Raw genomic sequence first — 16,273 nt, forward strand, 5'->3', positions numbered from 1 at the left:
CAATTGCAATGCAATTAAAAATAAAATCTGCCCCAACATTATGTATCGACCGAGAACAATGAATCATAATCCAAATTTTGATCCGCATCTTGCATTAAATTAATGATAAAACTAAGAATTAAAATAAAGATATACAACAACAACGTGTCAGTGTAATTCCACAAATAGAATCAGAGAAAAATATTGTGTATGGAGTTTTACTCGTACGTGTCTTGTAAATTAAAGGTAAAGATGTTATTTTTTATAGATCTTCGACTCAAATAAAATATAACAAAATCAAGTATCGAAAACAAAGCACAACATGAAGAATTCATGCTAAAAACAATTAGTGACTTTTTAAGTACTATGTTTATATATCAATAACATGTGTCTTATCGAATTAGAAGATCAGGTCAAAGAATTATTATCATTATTATTGGAAGCCATACTTAATTTTGTGTAGTATTGTACAAATAATTTTCTAACTACTATGCTTAATTATATGCTAATAACATGTGCCTCGTCCAATTAGAAAACAGGTCGAAAAATCACTTCCATAATTGAAAGCCATATTTAATTTAGTGCTCCTAATGTGTGCAGTATACAATTTAGCATTTACGTACTGCGCAGCACAATTAATTTTTCTAACTACTGTGCTTATATGCTAATCACATGTGCCAGACAGGTCAAAGAATTATTATCATTATTAGAAGATCATATTTAATTTTGTTTAGTTCATAATGCGTGCTACAATTAATTTTCTAAGTATTATGACTACACATTATTATAACATGTGTACTCCTCAACTAAGAAGACATTTAAATTATTTCCTTATTACTAAATTAATTAATGTTCTGGCTACTTTGGGTATTAATTCTTACACTTTTCATCTCAAATAGAATAGTATTCCACACTCTTGTTTTAGATAGTTGAACGATAATTACAGTAACATAACATAACAACAATAATTATTGTTATGTTATCGCAAGGGATTGTAGTAGAACTGATAAAATTCCTTCACTCTTAATTAGAGGTCTCGATTTCACATTTTGATTATAAAAAATGTCATGTCATGTGTGCTTTAATGGGTCAAACTCGACGTGAATTCGAGTTAGTCAATGTCTCAATATAAGTATCGGATATTGAATGATATTCCAATAAAACACACTTATACCATCCACTTTTTGTTAGTTTCGGAACAGAGTATTGAATACTTTATTTTATTTTCTTCCTAAATTTGGTACTTTTTCATTTATATAATTTGTTTCATATAATTGATACAATCATGAGCTGTTATTTTGGACCCCGTTGAAATTTTGGGGAGACGTGGCAGTTAGGAGGACTATATCTAAAATAATAAAATAATAGTTCTCCCAAATAGCTAATTTTGTTAAATATATTTTGATCATATTAAAAGTTCATAAATACAAATACTTCTCGAACAATTTATACAAACTCTTTTTAAAAAGCTTGAATTTCTAATACTCAAATATAATTTATAAGACTAGTTGGTAAAGTAGTAGGACCACTATTTTCTTCTCATCATTTTCCCCCCATTTGGAGAAAATTGATTGATTTTGCCATCCTAACTATTTTCAAAATCAAGAGATGGATTATCTCATTAGTGGATGTATATCCACTCTTTCATATATTATCTCATTTCACATTTACAAGAGATGGATTTTTTATTAGGAACTTATCAATTCGAATCTAAAATTTGATATTTTTAATAAAAAAATAATAATATTGCATTCATCCTATCATATTATTTGAGGATAAGTTATGTAGAACAGTACTGAAATAATAATATTTTCTTTTTACGAATAAAATGTATAAATAGTCACTTGTTAATTCGACGATTAAAAAATAATTATCATCCTAAAATTTCAAATCTACATTTAAAATTCAAAAATATTATCATAAAACTTCACGATTATGACTTTTTTTTTTACAAATATGGGCAAAGAATGGCCGGTTGCCGCTATTTTTACCTCCTTTCTACGTGTTGGGCCTAGCTCGAAATGGTTCCTTTTTTCCCATGCAAATTGGACCTCAAGCACTGGGGCCCGCTGTACAGGGGGCCCACAAGATCAATGAGCAAAGCCAGCCCTCTTTATAGGCCCACATTATAGGACCATTATCTATTTGGGTTTTTGTGTGTCCATATAAATTACGTGTCGAGCATCCTCTTTCTTCACTCACCGACTGCCTTTCATGTGTTGAATTGAAATTCATTGGTCTAACATACATTTGGTATCTGATATCCATATTGCAATCAAACTAATCTAGGTTTACATTGGGAAGCCTCACTATGAGTCGTAAAGAGCTCTCTATTAAAGGCGACGACTCAAACTTGAGATCTCCGATACAGAATGGAGGAGTACTACCACCCCCACCATAATCTTTGGTTGTGTAACACTTGTTAATTGTTACATTATTTAGAAACGCACACACCCTCCTCCTTAGTAGTAATATAGTGGCCTCATGTAATGAAAGAGGAAAAATATTTATTAAGCACGAGGGTCTTCAAAGATGTCCAATTCCACGTCAAAATTTGGACTTCATTCAAACATTTTGGAGAATTGGACAAATCAGTCACCAACCATAGTGGAAAAATCAGCTCCAGAAAATTCTAAAACCAAAAAGTAAAAGAACATCACAACATGTCACATTCTTTCTGTGCCTAACTTTGAATTGGAAAGAGAGTTCAACTAGAGATGGCTATGTTCTACAAAATGTTTCATGCATCACTTCAATCTACATAGTGCTCCTTCCATTTTGACTTGTTTCAAAATATTAAACATCATTCAATTTTTACCATGTTTCTCACTACTTTCAAACAATAATAAGTGAAGTGTTGGGTTCAAAATCGAGATGCGGAGCTTAAAGTTTGCAAATCATAGAGATAATAAATCAGATGACAAATAAAATAATACAAAAACCATAAAATTATTATATGATTTGACCAATTGACCTACATATAAAACCTAATTTCAAAAAACATAAAAACTAATTGAGAGAAAATCTCCCTCTAAACAAGAATCTTAAAACGACTACATTGTGGCTGCTATTGTGTTATGGTACGAGAAAGGGGGTCTTCTATTTATAGATGCCTTTCTTTCCTCAAAGAAAGAGGTTAGCCAAATATGAAAAAGTTTTATATTTTCATTTAAGGAAAAAAAAAAAATATATGGTACTACTTTTATTTTTCTTCAATAGAAAATTAAAACTCAATTTTGGTAAGAAAATCAAGGCAAAAACCCTAACACGGAGGACTGAAGGATAAATTACACACAAATCTTATCTCTATTTTTATGAAATTGAGAGGTACCCTCGACTCATTTTTCACTAATTTCAAACATTAATGTAAACCTTTTTTTTTTTTTTTTTTACTATTATTGTTATATAATACTTTTCTCTTAGTATTATTATTAATATAAAATATATAATCTAAATTACTTGCTTAAACTCGATATTCAATTAACTATAAACTGAAAAGGGAGGGGTTAATCACCAGTGATTGTAGATTGTAGTGAAGTGGTCAGCCGTCCTTCATTATTAATAAGAGATTGCCTATATCAGATTTGAGCTCTAAAAAAAATTGGGCCGATTGGAGGGAAGGGCTCATGGATTTCAAGCTAGCAGGCCCAAGCTCCCCCTAACTTAAAACAAATTGGGCCCCAAATAACCCAAACTTCTTCGGGTCACCACTTCTCTGAGCAGAGAACTTCGTTCCCGGCGATGAAATTGAGCTGTATATTCTCACAAAGTCGGGTCTGAAAAGGATAGAGTGTATGCAATTTTTTTAATTTCAAATGTAGAGGAATATTGTATCCACGCACATTATAATGTGAAACACGCTATATTCGAGCGCGTAATAAATGCATCTCCGCTTATACAATATCTCTCCCTAATTATATCCATGTAGAGAATAATGAGTGTATGCACACGTATCTGCTATAAAATCCAATACTCTTGCTATATGCCACAATATTTTTACATAAAAGTTACATAAATCCCAATCCTTCTCGAGCTAATTACTTCCTATCCCAATTTTTTCCAGAATATTAAAAGTTCTTGATTTTAATCCACACGGATACATCACATTCTTCTGGATGTATCTCAGCTTTTAAGTAAATCAAGGATTTAGGCAATTATTTAAAAAGTTTGAGATTTTAAACAGTTATGATAAATTAAGTAGTGGTATGCATAAATCAAGTTTGGAGCTTGATTACAAAAAAATCCGACATTTTGCATAATTACTGAAAATTTTGATTTTGCGTTTGTCGAGATACATAATTAACTCCCGATATTTTTTCGATTTTGGATCTGTCAAGATACATAATACATCCAACGAAGATACATAATTAGCTCCCGATAATTTTTTTCAATTTTGGGTCTATCGAGATATATAATTAATTTCCAGATACATTCAATGAAGATACATAATTAGTTGAGATTTTTGTTTTTACTTTGTAAGAGTGAGAATTTGTGTAAATATGATAAGTTAAGGTGTATATTTTATTTTTCCTTAAACTACCACCATTTTGGGTAATTAGATGGGCTTAGAACTTGGGCCCATTGGACGAAGGGGCTCGTAGATATCAAGCTCACAGGCCCAAGTTCCTTCTAACTTAAAATGAATTGGGCTGCAAATGACCCAATTTCCAATGTTCAGTTTCTTCGGGTCACCACTTCTCTGAGCTCCAATTCCATCTTCCGCCGATGAATTAGAGCTTTGTATATTACCACAAAATCGGGTATTGGAAGAGTAGAGTATACGCAATCTACGTAAGTTCCTTCTAATTTCGATATAATTATTTTTACAAGTATAGATGACTTTTTTTTTTTTTTGCTAATCAATTTGATAAATGCTCCAAATTTGATGTGTATTGATACCGTAGTTAGTATTTTTGTAATCGAATTTCTCAATTTTTCTGTAGTAGTAAGACCATAAAAGATGAAATATTTAGCATTATATTTTGGTTTTCCTTCAATTTGGAAGAAAGGCATAATTTTTAAGGGGCTGTTTTGTAGCTGGTTATGATTATACTGGTATTAGTAATGCAGGTATTAGCTATGCGGATAGTAGTTATGCTTGTTTTTACTAGCATACATGATTTTATTTTTTTTGCTTTTCAATTTGATAAATGCTCCAAATCTGTTGTGTGCTGATACCATAGGATGCTTTTTTTGAATTTTCTTCTGTAGTAGGAAAAGGAAAACAATAATAACACCATTAAAGATGAAATATGTATCACTATATTTTGGTTTTCCTTCAATTTGGAAGACATAAGTTTTAAGGGGTTGTTTGGTAGCTGGTTTGAATTATGCAGGTATTATAACAAATCGGCAAGCTCACTGTAAAGGCCAGTGTGCTCCCTTTTTTATTTTGAGGGTATATCTTGCTTACCCCACCATGATGATGGATTTAGTAAACCTAGTCAAGTTTTCATGATTGGTTTGTTGTCTTAGTGCTTGAGCTATATTTCATGAGAGCCCGTAAGATTTACAAAGAAGTGCGCTTTTATGAAGAAAATGTAAGATATCTTTGCAAATTCGCCATTAAGTTAATTATATGTTGACACTTGCTTAGTTGATTATTTTTTTTTAACATTTCCTAACTTCTGATTTGGCTTCTTTTTAATGTCAATATACATGGTTTTGTTAAAGAATAACGAAATTGGAACAGGTAAATAGCTATTAGAATAAGGGAAAAAGTGTACAAGAACCATGAGCTTTCATACCCGTGGCAATGAGAACTTTTGAAATTCCTATTTAGGAGTTTTCGTGTTAAACATGACATGCCTCCATGAGACGGGTATACCGTGGTTAAGTGTACTTACTAAAAATCCTTCAAAGTACACTACAAACTTCCAAATTGATTGCAGGAGGTTTGGATTTACACTTGTACGGTTGCACCTGATATTTATACTTGGGTCTGTCTAACATATTTAACTTTCATTGAAAGAGTCAGTTGAAAATTTTCTGTGTACTGTGTAAATGAATTAGAGTCAACACAATATAACTGAAACAGAAGAAATAGATAACTGTGAGGTGATGATGGAACTAGAGAAGAAGAAGAGAAGGGAAGGCCTAAATGGAAGGTAGAAGAGTGGGAAAATAAGTGAACCCCTGTTCCAGACTGACTTGGAGGGAGGAAACTTCGGCAAGGGTTTTGGATTTGAGAGCACAATTGACATCAATATGGAGGGGAGTGCTTGGGCTGGGATTGAAGTGGGGTATTAAAACCAAATGTTGGGGGTGATACAACTCTTCCGGGGTTGGGGGTTTGACTGGTATATATTTTCTTCTTAATGAAATCGACTTGGATATGCCCTTTTGTGGGTTTTTGAAGTAAGAAAGGGAGGAGGAAGTAGAATAAGAATACAAAAGAAGAATGCTAAATTGGGCCTGGTATAATGGGCTTATAAACCAAGCTATGTAGTGCAGCAGGCGAATATTCAGTGAGATGAAACAGGTGAATCAACCCGGTCCATTGAATAGATACAACAATATTCCAAAAGCATCATAAGTGAATGCATGAATTGAATTGGCCATCCTTTGTGGGATGCTAATTGAGAGGAGTGACAGCCGCATTTGTTTACTGGAAAAGGCCAATGCCTCCTAACTTCTTTTGCTTATCAACTCCAAAGAATTAAGTACAAAGGAAAAAGGATGCCAAGGGTGTCCCGTGACATGCCTTTCAAATGAGGAAGAAGATGACAATGAACAAAGAAAGAAAGAAGGGCTTGTATTACATTCCTTTGTTGTCTTTGAATGAAACCTCTAGTACATAAAACTTGGAAGAGAACTTCTTGTTCATTAAGTTCAAAGGGTAAGTTGCAACAAATTACAAGCTGTTTACCAAGAATTAGGGCTCAAGACACATTAAGTGCAATGCTTAAACAATATAACCAAGTGGTAGTTGATTATCTGTTCAGCATAAAGTGCTTCTTTCTTTTCTACAGAAAAATCCTGTGAAAACAAGTACTTGAAGTTGTGTGGGGTAAACCTCGATCATATATGCTGGAAATTTTGTAGTTTTCAAAGCTGTGAAGTTTTCCTCATCTTGTGTGTGATCGTCGTAACAAGGATTTTTGAATAAGTGAAGCATTTGTAATTTCCCTTTTACATAATTTGGTTTTAAAAACATAGGAAAGGAAATCTGTTTTTGTGCTTGGTGCATCTCTGAGTATTCTCCTTCTGGGTGTTTCTCTTATCAGTTTGAACATTGTTCTTTTTCCTTTCTGTCTGAGGTTTAGACTCATATGAGGCAGTATGAAGTGGTTTGAGCTTCATGTCTTTGTTAAAATGCATCCTTCTGAAAAATAACAAAATGAAACATGTATTGTATTATTACTTATGCTAAAGTAGAAAAATTATATTCTGCACATTCTATGAAATCGGGAAGCAGTTTTTATTGCTGTCTTTGTTCGTTTTTGTGTACCTTTTTCATTCCTTCATTTTCTTCTGCTAGAGTTGAGTTCAGTTTTTATATAATTTTTAGTTTAGCTGATTATGTTTTAATCCGGGACTTCTGTAACAGCTCTAATATTCATGTTCTACTAATTCTTGCTACTGCTGATGGATCGACAAGCTCCTGATTATGCTGCTGCTATGGCATTTGCTCAACAGCAGCACCAAGCAGCTAACACTCAACAGCAACAACAGTTTGGTTTCCATCCCCAACATCAACAGTTTCCTCCTTCAATTCATGGTCCTCCATTTCTAGCCCCACATTCTTCTCTTCAACAGTTCCCTTATCCTCGCCCTATGCAACAACCACAACTCCATTCTCATGCACCCCCTCCACATCTTCTTCACCTTCAGCATCAACAACAACCACCTCCTACTTTTCCACCACACATGCCTCCTCACCTTGCTCCATCACCTTTCTTCAATCCGTATGATACTCCCCCACCTCCTTCTCCTCCACCATCTGATCCTGAACTCCAAAAGCGTATTGATAAAACAATTGAATATGCTGTCAAGAATGGTCCTGATTTTGAAGCCATGATCCGTGAAAAGCAGCAAGACAATCCTGCTTACAGTTTCCTCTTTGGTGGCGAAGGTCATTATTACTATCGATATAAGCTTTGGATGTCTACTCGACCACCTGGTGGGGCCTTCAATCCTCCTTTCCCATCCTCTTCTTTGCCTATGATGCATCCACCAAATCCTATGATGAGTCCATCACCCTTAACGCCTCCATATAATGCCTCCAATGCTTCTGCTGCAATGTTGGGTCCATCCCATTTGCATCGACCCCCTTTTCCACCATTTTATGATCAGCATCACTCTCAGCCTTTTGGCCGAGCAGATTATGATAATTCATATGGATCTTTCAAAGGTCTATCTAGGCCTCTTCCATCAGATGTAGAGATGGAGCTGAGTAATGTTATAAATAATCTTACTGGTACAAAAGAGTCAATTAAAGGTGCCAAGAGTTGGTTTATGCAGAGATCTCCATTTGTACCTGCTTTGGCTGAGGCACTCAGAGACAGGGTGTTTTCCATAGATGATTCAGAGAGGCAATTGCATGTAGTCTATCTCGCCAATGACATATTATTTGATAGGTAACATTTGATGTCTTGGCGGTTAATGATTTACTGCAAACTCCTAGATATATTAATTCTAAGTTCTCTTTCACTTTTTGTTTATGTTTTCCTAAGTCTTTTAAAACTTCTTCAAGTGAAAAATATGTCTTATTGCTTCTTTGGTGCATGGTATTGACTTTCTCATAGTAGCTAAGATACACCAAGCTAGTCTTATAAATTGTACTAATAAAAAGAAGACACTCTGAAATTACTCTTGATTGTCAAAATGAATAGGGACCATCTTTTACCTCTTATTACAGATTCTTGTGGGCTAATTCTTGTGATTAATGTCTTTCTCTGCAACAAGCTAAAAATCTTTTTGCCATTTCTTTGAATAGTATTTTTAGCAAAAACCTAGCAGAAGTAGTACTATAGAGTGGAGATGGTGCACATTGGTGTTTAGGATGAAATGCTTGGTCTTTGCTTGTAGAAATTGGTACTGCTGGTTGGATATTGGTTCAAAGGTGGTAGCATGGGCAGTTGGAGTTCATTAGATGGTCGAAATCTTGCTAGGATTTGTAATTTGATGTCAACAAGAACTACTGAAGTGTGAGTGGACGACATTTCAGTTTGAAGGTGGAGGTAGCATTGGTAGTTGTGGGAGTACGTAAGAACCCTATGGGGAAGTAGCTTACATCATCACTTTTTCAATGATCAGAAGCCTATAGGTATCATTTATTCTGATATATTTGGTGTTGGTTTTGAAGCGCAATTCTCTTTTGCCGCTCTGGGCTGTTCTCTTTATGTATAAAAGATTGGGTGTTGTGTGAAGAAAACTGTATTTTGTTTTTTAGGTTTTCTACTAGATGGTATACTTGTGTACCTGCAACTTTTGGCCAAATACTATGTTAATAAAACATTGAGTATATCATAGAGGGCAAATCAGTTAGGTCACAATTTTTTTGTTACTGAGAAATAAATTTAAAGAATTTTACAAAGAAATCAGTATAAGAGAGATAAACAAATCACTAGGGAGTTCAGTGCTACAAAGCCAAACCACAAAGGTGGTCTCTGAAAACTGCTCCTTAAAATTACTTTATCAAATGAAGTTACCGGTTTCAAAAAAAAAAAAACTTTATCAAATGAACTATTGGGGTTCATACAGTTGATCTTTTCAATATCTTTTTGGGTAAACCCCCTTACTAAAGGAAATGACAATCAACTATATTCTCATTTTATTTTGTGAATTGTACAGCTTGCAGCGACGAATCAATCCTCTTGAGCTTGACAATGAAGCACTTGCTTTTAAGCCCGTTTTGGGTCCCATGCTTGCGAGGATATACCACAACCCACAAAACAAGGAAGAAAATCAATCTCGGCTTCAAAAAATTCTACAGTTTTGGGGTACGAAGGAAGTTTATGATCAGGATACTATTCGTGCACTTGAAAATGAGATGACGGGTGGGCAACCTGCAATTTTTTCTGTTCCTCCAAAAGAATTAATAACAGCAGATACTTCTGCTGCTGCAGGTAATTGTTTGCCTTTATAGCTGGAATCAGGAGTCCCAAGATGTGGAACATCAGATAGTCATAAAACAGCATTCTTTATAGTTAGTTGCAAATGTGAAAATGCACTCGTCTGTATTTCTTATGGTGGTGTTTATGGTTTCCTAGGATTAATGCACCAGGCAGCAAATCAGAGTACTCTACAGTGGAGGCCTGACCAGCAAAGTTTAGCACATTTAGCCGATCCAGGCAAACAAGTTCCTCCTATACCATCTGTGGCACCACAGCAGTTTCATCCTGGTGCTGTTCCGCCTACAGGATTTCCTGGGTTAATGCCTGTACCATCTTCTGTTCCACCAGCAAACCTACAGACGGCAGGTCATCTGACGCCAGCATCAACTGCAAATGTAGGTGAAAAACTACCTCCTTACCCCTTGTTCCCTCCTGGTCTTATTCCTGGTATGGTCCGGAAGATGCAGATCGGTAGTGGGGTGCCTTACTCTCCCATGAGCCCTTTGGATATCCCCACCGTCATACCACCCTCCACTGTGTCAGAATCTGAAATTCTCGAAAGGGTGTCTAAATTTTTTAGAGAGATTGGTGAAGTTAATCCATCAGAAGGACCTATTAAACAATCTGATTCAGCCAACAATTATGAGGACTATGAGAGAGACTCTCCTGTCCGGAAGGGAGGGGCTTGCATTCCTCCACCTCCGAACCTTCAAGTTGACCCGGAAACTGGAACTTATGCTGATGGAAGTGTACTGGAGAAACCTGGATCAAATAGCTCAGGGCGATTAGGACTTGGAGCCACAACTAATCCAAATGAACCAAATCAATATGACGATGTTTACACTTCTTACAGGAAAGATAGAAGCACCAATTATCATACATCAATGAGTGCAAGAACTGCTACGAGGTGATTTAGACAATAATGTTAAGACTAGTCCTTTTCCCGTCGAGCTGCAGTTGAATGGACTAAGATCATATTTGTCAATTTTGTGTTGTAAATTGAGATGGATATTGAACGACATCGCCATATGTAACAAAATGAGCTAGCTCTACCCAGTCTTTCTTTACTAAACAACAAGCAACGTTATTGTCTATTTGATCTGAAGTTTGATCTTTCAGTTGTTCTTTTCCTCCATTTTTTTTTCTGTGGGCGACGATGGTATTAATATTCTTGAGAGAAATGTCTTACAGGGATAGTATATATTGCTCTACCCTCCCCCGGCCTCACTTTGCAGGACCACAAAGGGTATGTTATGGTTGTAGTATATTGTCATTCCTGTGTAATTAATTATATGTTCCATGTTCAGTTGTTCATGTTAAGAAGTAATGACTGAGAAAAAATTTTGGCAGTCAAAACGTGACTAATATGTAACCTGGTCTATAAAATGTTTTATCATAATCTGAAAGGTCACTTGCGCAAAATACGTATATTATTAAACGAATGTGTAAATTTCATTTCAATTAAATTAAAGAATTAAAATCAAATAAAGAGTGTATGTCTCAAATTTAATACCGTTGGCTAATAAGCTCAAATATGATGCATAGGTTATGAAGGTACCTTTCATAGAAGAGAAAATGTACACACTTTCGAAAAGCATCAAAGTAGTAGCTGGGAACTTTTTATACAGTGAACAGTGTGCTAAAATCAGCACAACTTTCTACAGGGATTTCGACGACTAGTTCAAACACGCCTTAACAAAAAGGAAGTCATTTGTAACGAAAAACTGGCAGTAGAAAACAACTGGAAATGACATCCGGAGTGTAATCAACAAGATGTTAACCTCTTTTGGACATGTCAAAGTGTATTGCCCAATCTTGGCTCCTCTTTTAAGTTTGAACTGTTAGGTAACAAGATAACTTAGGCCATAGTGGAACCAATTTAGTAAGTTCTTATAGTTAGAAGGCCGCTTCTTCCTGACCGTTGTTTCCTTCTGCTTGACAAGTTCACACGTATTCAACCAATCTCACCGTCTGGATCTTCTGACACTTTGGCCTTCTCCTAGCCTTGATTTTGTGGCGCTTCCCTGAATAGTGCTTGATCTTTCCTGAATTGTAGCACACGGATCTCTAGAAGGCCAAGGTTGCTCCCACTGTCGGATGGGACTGGAAATGTCTCTGCAAGAACCTGTCCCGGAACTAGCTAATAGATGATCCTTGAGGCCTTTCACTGCTTTAAGTCTCTGCGCTTCATCCAGATAACTATATCGTTGGCCTAGTTTCTCGAGTTCATGAAGTCGTTCACTGTCTAATCCATCTCCTGAAGTTGGAAGATTTGCAGCTTGATTAACATACTCAACAACTCCACCAGAAATGCTCCTTTGAATGGGAGCGCTTCTTCTAGGCTGCCCAGCGATGGAGTTTCTTGCTCTTCTTTCATCAGCTGAAATTCGTTTTGATTCACGGACTGCACCACATGGATAAGCCCAATTGTAACTCTTATTGGAATTGTCCATGTTTAGTTCAATTGAATGAAGATCACTTTCTGCTGAGTCTTCCCCACAGTCTGCAACATTCTCCACTTCTCCGTCATCTTCTTTTTCTTCATTCTGATGGGTACCTAATAGAGCTTTACTCAACGATGCTGTCATCTCTTCATTATTTCTAAAATTTACACAACCATTTCCCTTACTTTTTGTCTTTTTCTTTCCGAGGAATCCTTCAAGCTGCTTCCTTAGCTTGTCAATAGCTGAATTTTTCTCCTCGAAATGATTCTTGGCTTCTGAGAGTTTCATGTGAGCCCTTTCCTCGCGCAATCTGTCAGCTAACTGGAGCATCTCTCTTTCCTGTTCAATCTCTTCTTGAACTTTTGCGGATTCCCTCTTCATCTCTTCTGCTTCAGCTCTATCTTCACCAATGTCTCTAGCTAATTCATCACATACCTGTTCCATTACTTCTCTGGCTCTTTTCTCGCTTTCAAGCTCTTTCACTGCCTTCACGAATGATGCTTTTGTATCCGATAACTCTTTGCCAAGCTTTTTGTTCAAGCTCTCAAATCTCCGCCTTAGCTTTCTCTCAACCTCAAGTTCATTTGCAACAGATTCAATTGCAGTCTCAACTGCCTGTTGCTCTTTATTTTTCCAAGCCGCTTTCTCTTCAGCAAAGCATTTAAGGAGATAATTAATCTCATTTTGATCTGAGCGCTGGTCTTGAATTAGCTGATTCACCTGCAGGCGAGCCCTTTCCAGCTCAGTGTGTAATGCAGAGACAAGAGACGTGCTAGATGAAGGTTGATCAGCATGTGCCCAAATTCGATTGATTATTTTCAGAAGCTCTTTGGATGTTGTCAAAGCGTTACTGACATCCTTCAGACGGCTGCCAAAACCAGCCACTGATCCCCGTGGAGTCTGAGCACGGGACCTGGTCTCAAGCTGCATTACACAGTTACAAAAAGCATCACTCTTTTTTCAGCAACATAAGTATTCACAGCCAGTCAAATGTCAATGCATTTCAAATATACAACCACCTAACCGTGATTTCCATTTTTACTTGCACAAACACAAAGAGACAAGGCGTTTGAAAGAATACCAAAAGTAGATATTAACTAAATTTCATGCTGATGAGGTATACAGAACAATAAAAAGATCGAGGGGAAGAATTGGTTTCCACCTCCATTAAACTGGCACTGCTCAAAGAATCTAACATTCCATTATTATGGTCTGTTGTCCTTTGTCTACGGGAAGTTGTTGATGTCCTCTTCTGATAGCTTCCTGTTCCAGATCGATCCATCTGCTGCACAATCAATCCAAGTATGCATTACCAAAACGAACTTAAGATAAACTAATGCATCAAGTAAACGAGTATGGTACAGCCCATCAAGTGGAAAACAAAAAACACATCATACTCTTTGCAAACTAATTCTCAAGACCAAGTCTTGTAAAGCCAGTAATAACAAGACAAACATTATACAACAAAGCAACTGCACTATACAACATTCATTTCTTTCTCTCTAGGATTGAACAAAATAATCAGCACGAAACTCAAATATTTAAGGGAATGAAAATGTCACTGTCACTATATATCTACCTAACAAGTTACAATCAATCACACATTAGTATTTGAAATTACCTAACTATACTAATATTTGAGAATTGACTAATACAAACACATCAAAAACATCATTTTCTATGGATTTCTAACAACCACAACAAACTAATCAAATTAAATTCAGCAAAATATAGTTCCCACATCAAGATACAACACTTCGGCAAAAAAAAATAGAGTGAAGTCAAAACCACACCTAAAATATCCCGGTTTTCGAGTTTCACACATGAACTATCATGTGTGAGAGCGAGCTTCCTACCTGAACTATCACCAATAATTTATCAGAACGCGCATCAACTATCAATTGTTCTCTTTGCTTATAATTTAGGAATGAAACTCGAAAAACCGGATACCTTAGGTGTGTTTCTTCACCATTATACAAACATATTCCAAAAGAAGAATACAATCTAAATTAAGTACTAGCAAGAGAGTGAGCTCATTATTTCACCTCAGAAACCGGGCTATGAGATGGATCACACAAATGTGGAGGTAAAGAGCCCGAACCCATATGACCAGCCCGAAGTTTCTCCTTTTTTATCATTTTTTTCCCTAAACCCTCAGCCAGTTTTGGTGAAGGCATTTCATTCATTTCCCACAATGTAGCAGCAAGCTTCCTAGCTGACACTGGCTGTGACACTCCACCACCACCAACACCAAGGGACTGTTTGGTTGACTCAACAACATTCCTCAATGGAGTTGCCCTCCAACTTGGCACTGGTGTACTAGATCTAGAACCTCTAAGCCCGAGCCCGGACCTCAGCCCGGGCCCGTTTCTTGATTTGCCTACTAAAATAGCTCTTTTAAATCTGTAATTATACACCTTAGATGATGCTGATGATGATGATGAACAACCCCTTTTACGGATCTTGGGTACTAAACCCTCCACCATATCTTGATTCTGCCTTGGCATTGTCAATTTTCCTTTCCAAGAATTACCCTTATAGCAAAATCTGTATGATCTGAAGTGCAATACATACAAAAAAAACTGCTAGATTTTGTAATATTTGAACTGGGCTTTCAAGATCTTAATCAGAAAACTTCTAAATACTGAAAAAGACTGATTTTTTGAACTTGGGTATTGAAAAAAAGATTGAATTTTTCAACTTGGATATTGATAAAGATCGAATTTTGTCACTTGGGTATGGATAAAGATTGGAAAATATTGAATTTTGTCACTTGGGTACAGAGAAAGATTGAATTTTTTTCACTTACAAGTGATAATGACAATTCAAAATGATAAAGGGAAAATAAGGGACAAAGTGTTGAGGGAAACAAAATTGTGTTTGCTTATACTTTTGATATGATTTTGATTTGAAATGATGATGCATATAGGGAGGAGTAATTAGCAAATTTTATTGACAGCTTGACTTTTAATGACAAATCTTTAATATATTTTTGTACTAGTAATCAGTAACTAGTACATGGTAGCCATAAGTATACCCATAGGAAGATTGATTTGTATCAACTTGACTTGCAGTATAACAAAAATTTTAATACATCTCATTATCTTTATTCTATAACACCTGTACCAAATACCTAATGAATTAAAAAAAAAAACTGCACCAAAATTTTCACTATGAGCAGGGTCTGAGAAAAGCTTCTACCACAAAGATGTATTGTAAATATTTTTATCTTATATTTTTGTATTTTCAAAACTTGAACTCGTAATCAGCTACTTTAAATTCAAATACTTAATGAATACCAAAAAAAAATTAAGAAAGATTAGTCGTGGGTGAGGGGGAGGAAAAAGGTGAGTTTACTATATATGCATGTGAGGCTAACAACGTGCTAAGGAATTATTGGGGTAGTACTAATCAATATTCTGATACAGTAACTTTTGCTGCTGTTACTGAAAAAAGAATGTTTTATTTTTTGTGTTTGCTCTTTATTATTATTAGTATATACTTTTGTTTTAGGTTTCCATTTTTCTGTGATGATATTCACTGCACCACTATGATGTTTCTTCTCTTCTTTTTCTCTTTTGGTTGCTTTTGTATGCTTACCTGTATCTTCCTCAATGGCTGCTCTGCTGTGCTTTCTTGATCAGTTTTTTTAAAATTATTTTTTAATCAAATATTATATATTTATATTAGAGCACAATTAAATTAACTTTTGAGTAATGTAGCGCAAAGCTCCCAATATGACTTTTTTTTTATATTTAAAACTTAAATTTGAATGTAATATTTCTGATTAAC

At 35.6% G+C, this 16,273-nt stretch overlaps 1 protein-coding gene and 1 pseudogene across 1 annotated transcript; one reads left to right on the plus strand and one right to left on the minus strand.

Annotated features, from left to right (window-relative positions):
- Window positions 1-4,540: 4,540 nt before the first annotated feature.
- Window positions 4,541-11,155, plus strand: LOC107843700 (YLP motif-containing protein 1). Its single transcript, XM_016688069.2, has 4 exons — window positions 4,541-4,770; window positions 7,529-8,558; window positions 9,775-10,049; window positions 10,194-11,155. Exons 2-4 carry the CDS (start codon window positions 7,567-7,569, stop codon window positions 10,946-10,948), a joined length of 2,022 nt encoding a protein of 673 aa, XP_016543555.2. The 5' UTR covers window positions 4,541-4,770; window positions 7,529-7,566; the 3' UTR covers window positions 10,949-11,155.
- Window positions 11,156-11,583: 428 nt separating this feature from the next.
- Window positions 11,584-15,503, minus strand: LOC107843701 (annotated as a pseudogene).
- Between the last annotated feature and the right edge of the window lie 770 nt (window positions 15,504-16,273).

The sequence above is a fragment of the Capsicum annuum genome, chromosome 10 (genome assembly GCF_002878395.1).
Source record: "Capsicum annuum cultivar UCD-10X-F1 chromosome 10, UCD10Xv1.1, whole genome shotgun sequence".
Taxonomy (NCBI): domain Eukaryota; kingdom Viridiplantae; phylum Streptophyta; class Magnoliopsida; order Solanales; family Solanaceae; genus Capsicum; species Capsicum annuum.

What these genes read in the sequence shown, in the direction of transcription:
- LOC107843700 (XM_016688069.2), top strand. Translation starts at nt 7,567, where the DNA reads ATGGATCGACAAGCTCCTGATTATGCTGCTGCTATGGCATTTGCTCAA. An exon ending in AATGACATATTATTTGATAG is followed by an intron (nt 8,559 to 9,774) that starts GTAACATTTGAT and finishes TGAATTGTACAG; the next exon opens with CTTGCAGCGACGAATCAATC. An exon ending in AGATACTTCTGCTGCTGCAG is followed by an intron (nt 10,050 to 10,193) that starts GTAATTGTTTGC and finishes ATGGTTTCCTAG; the next exon opens with GATTAATGCACCAGGCAGCA.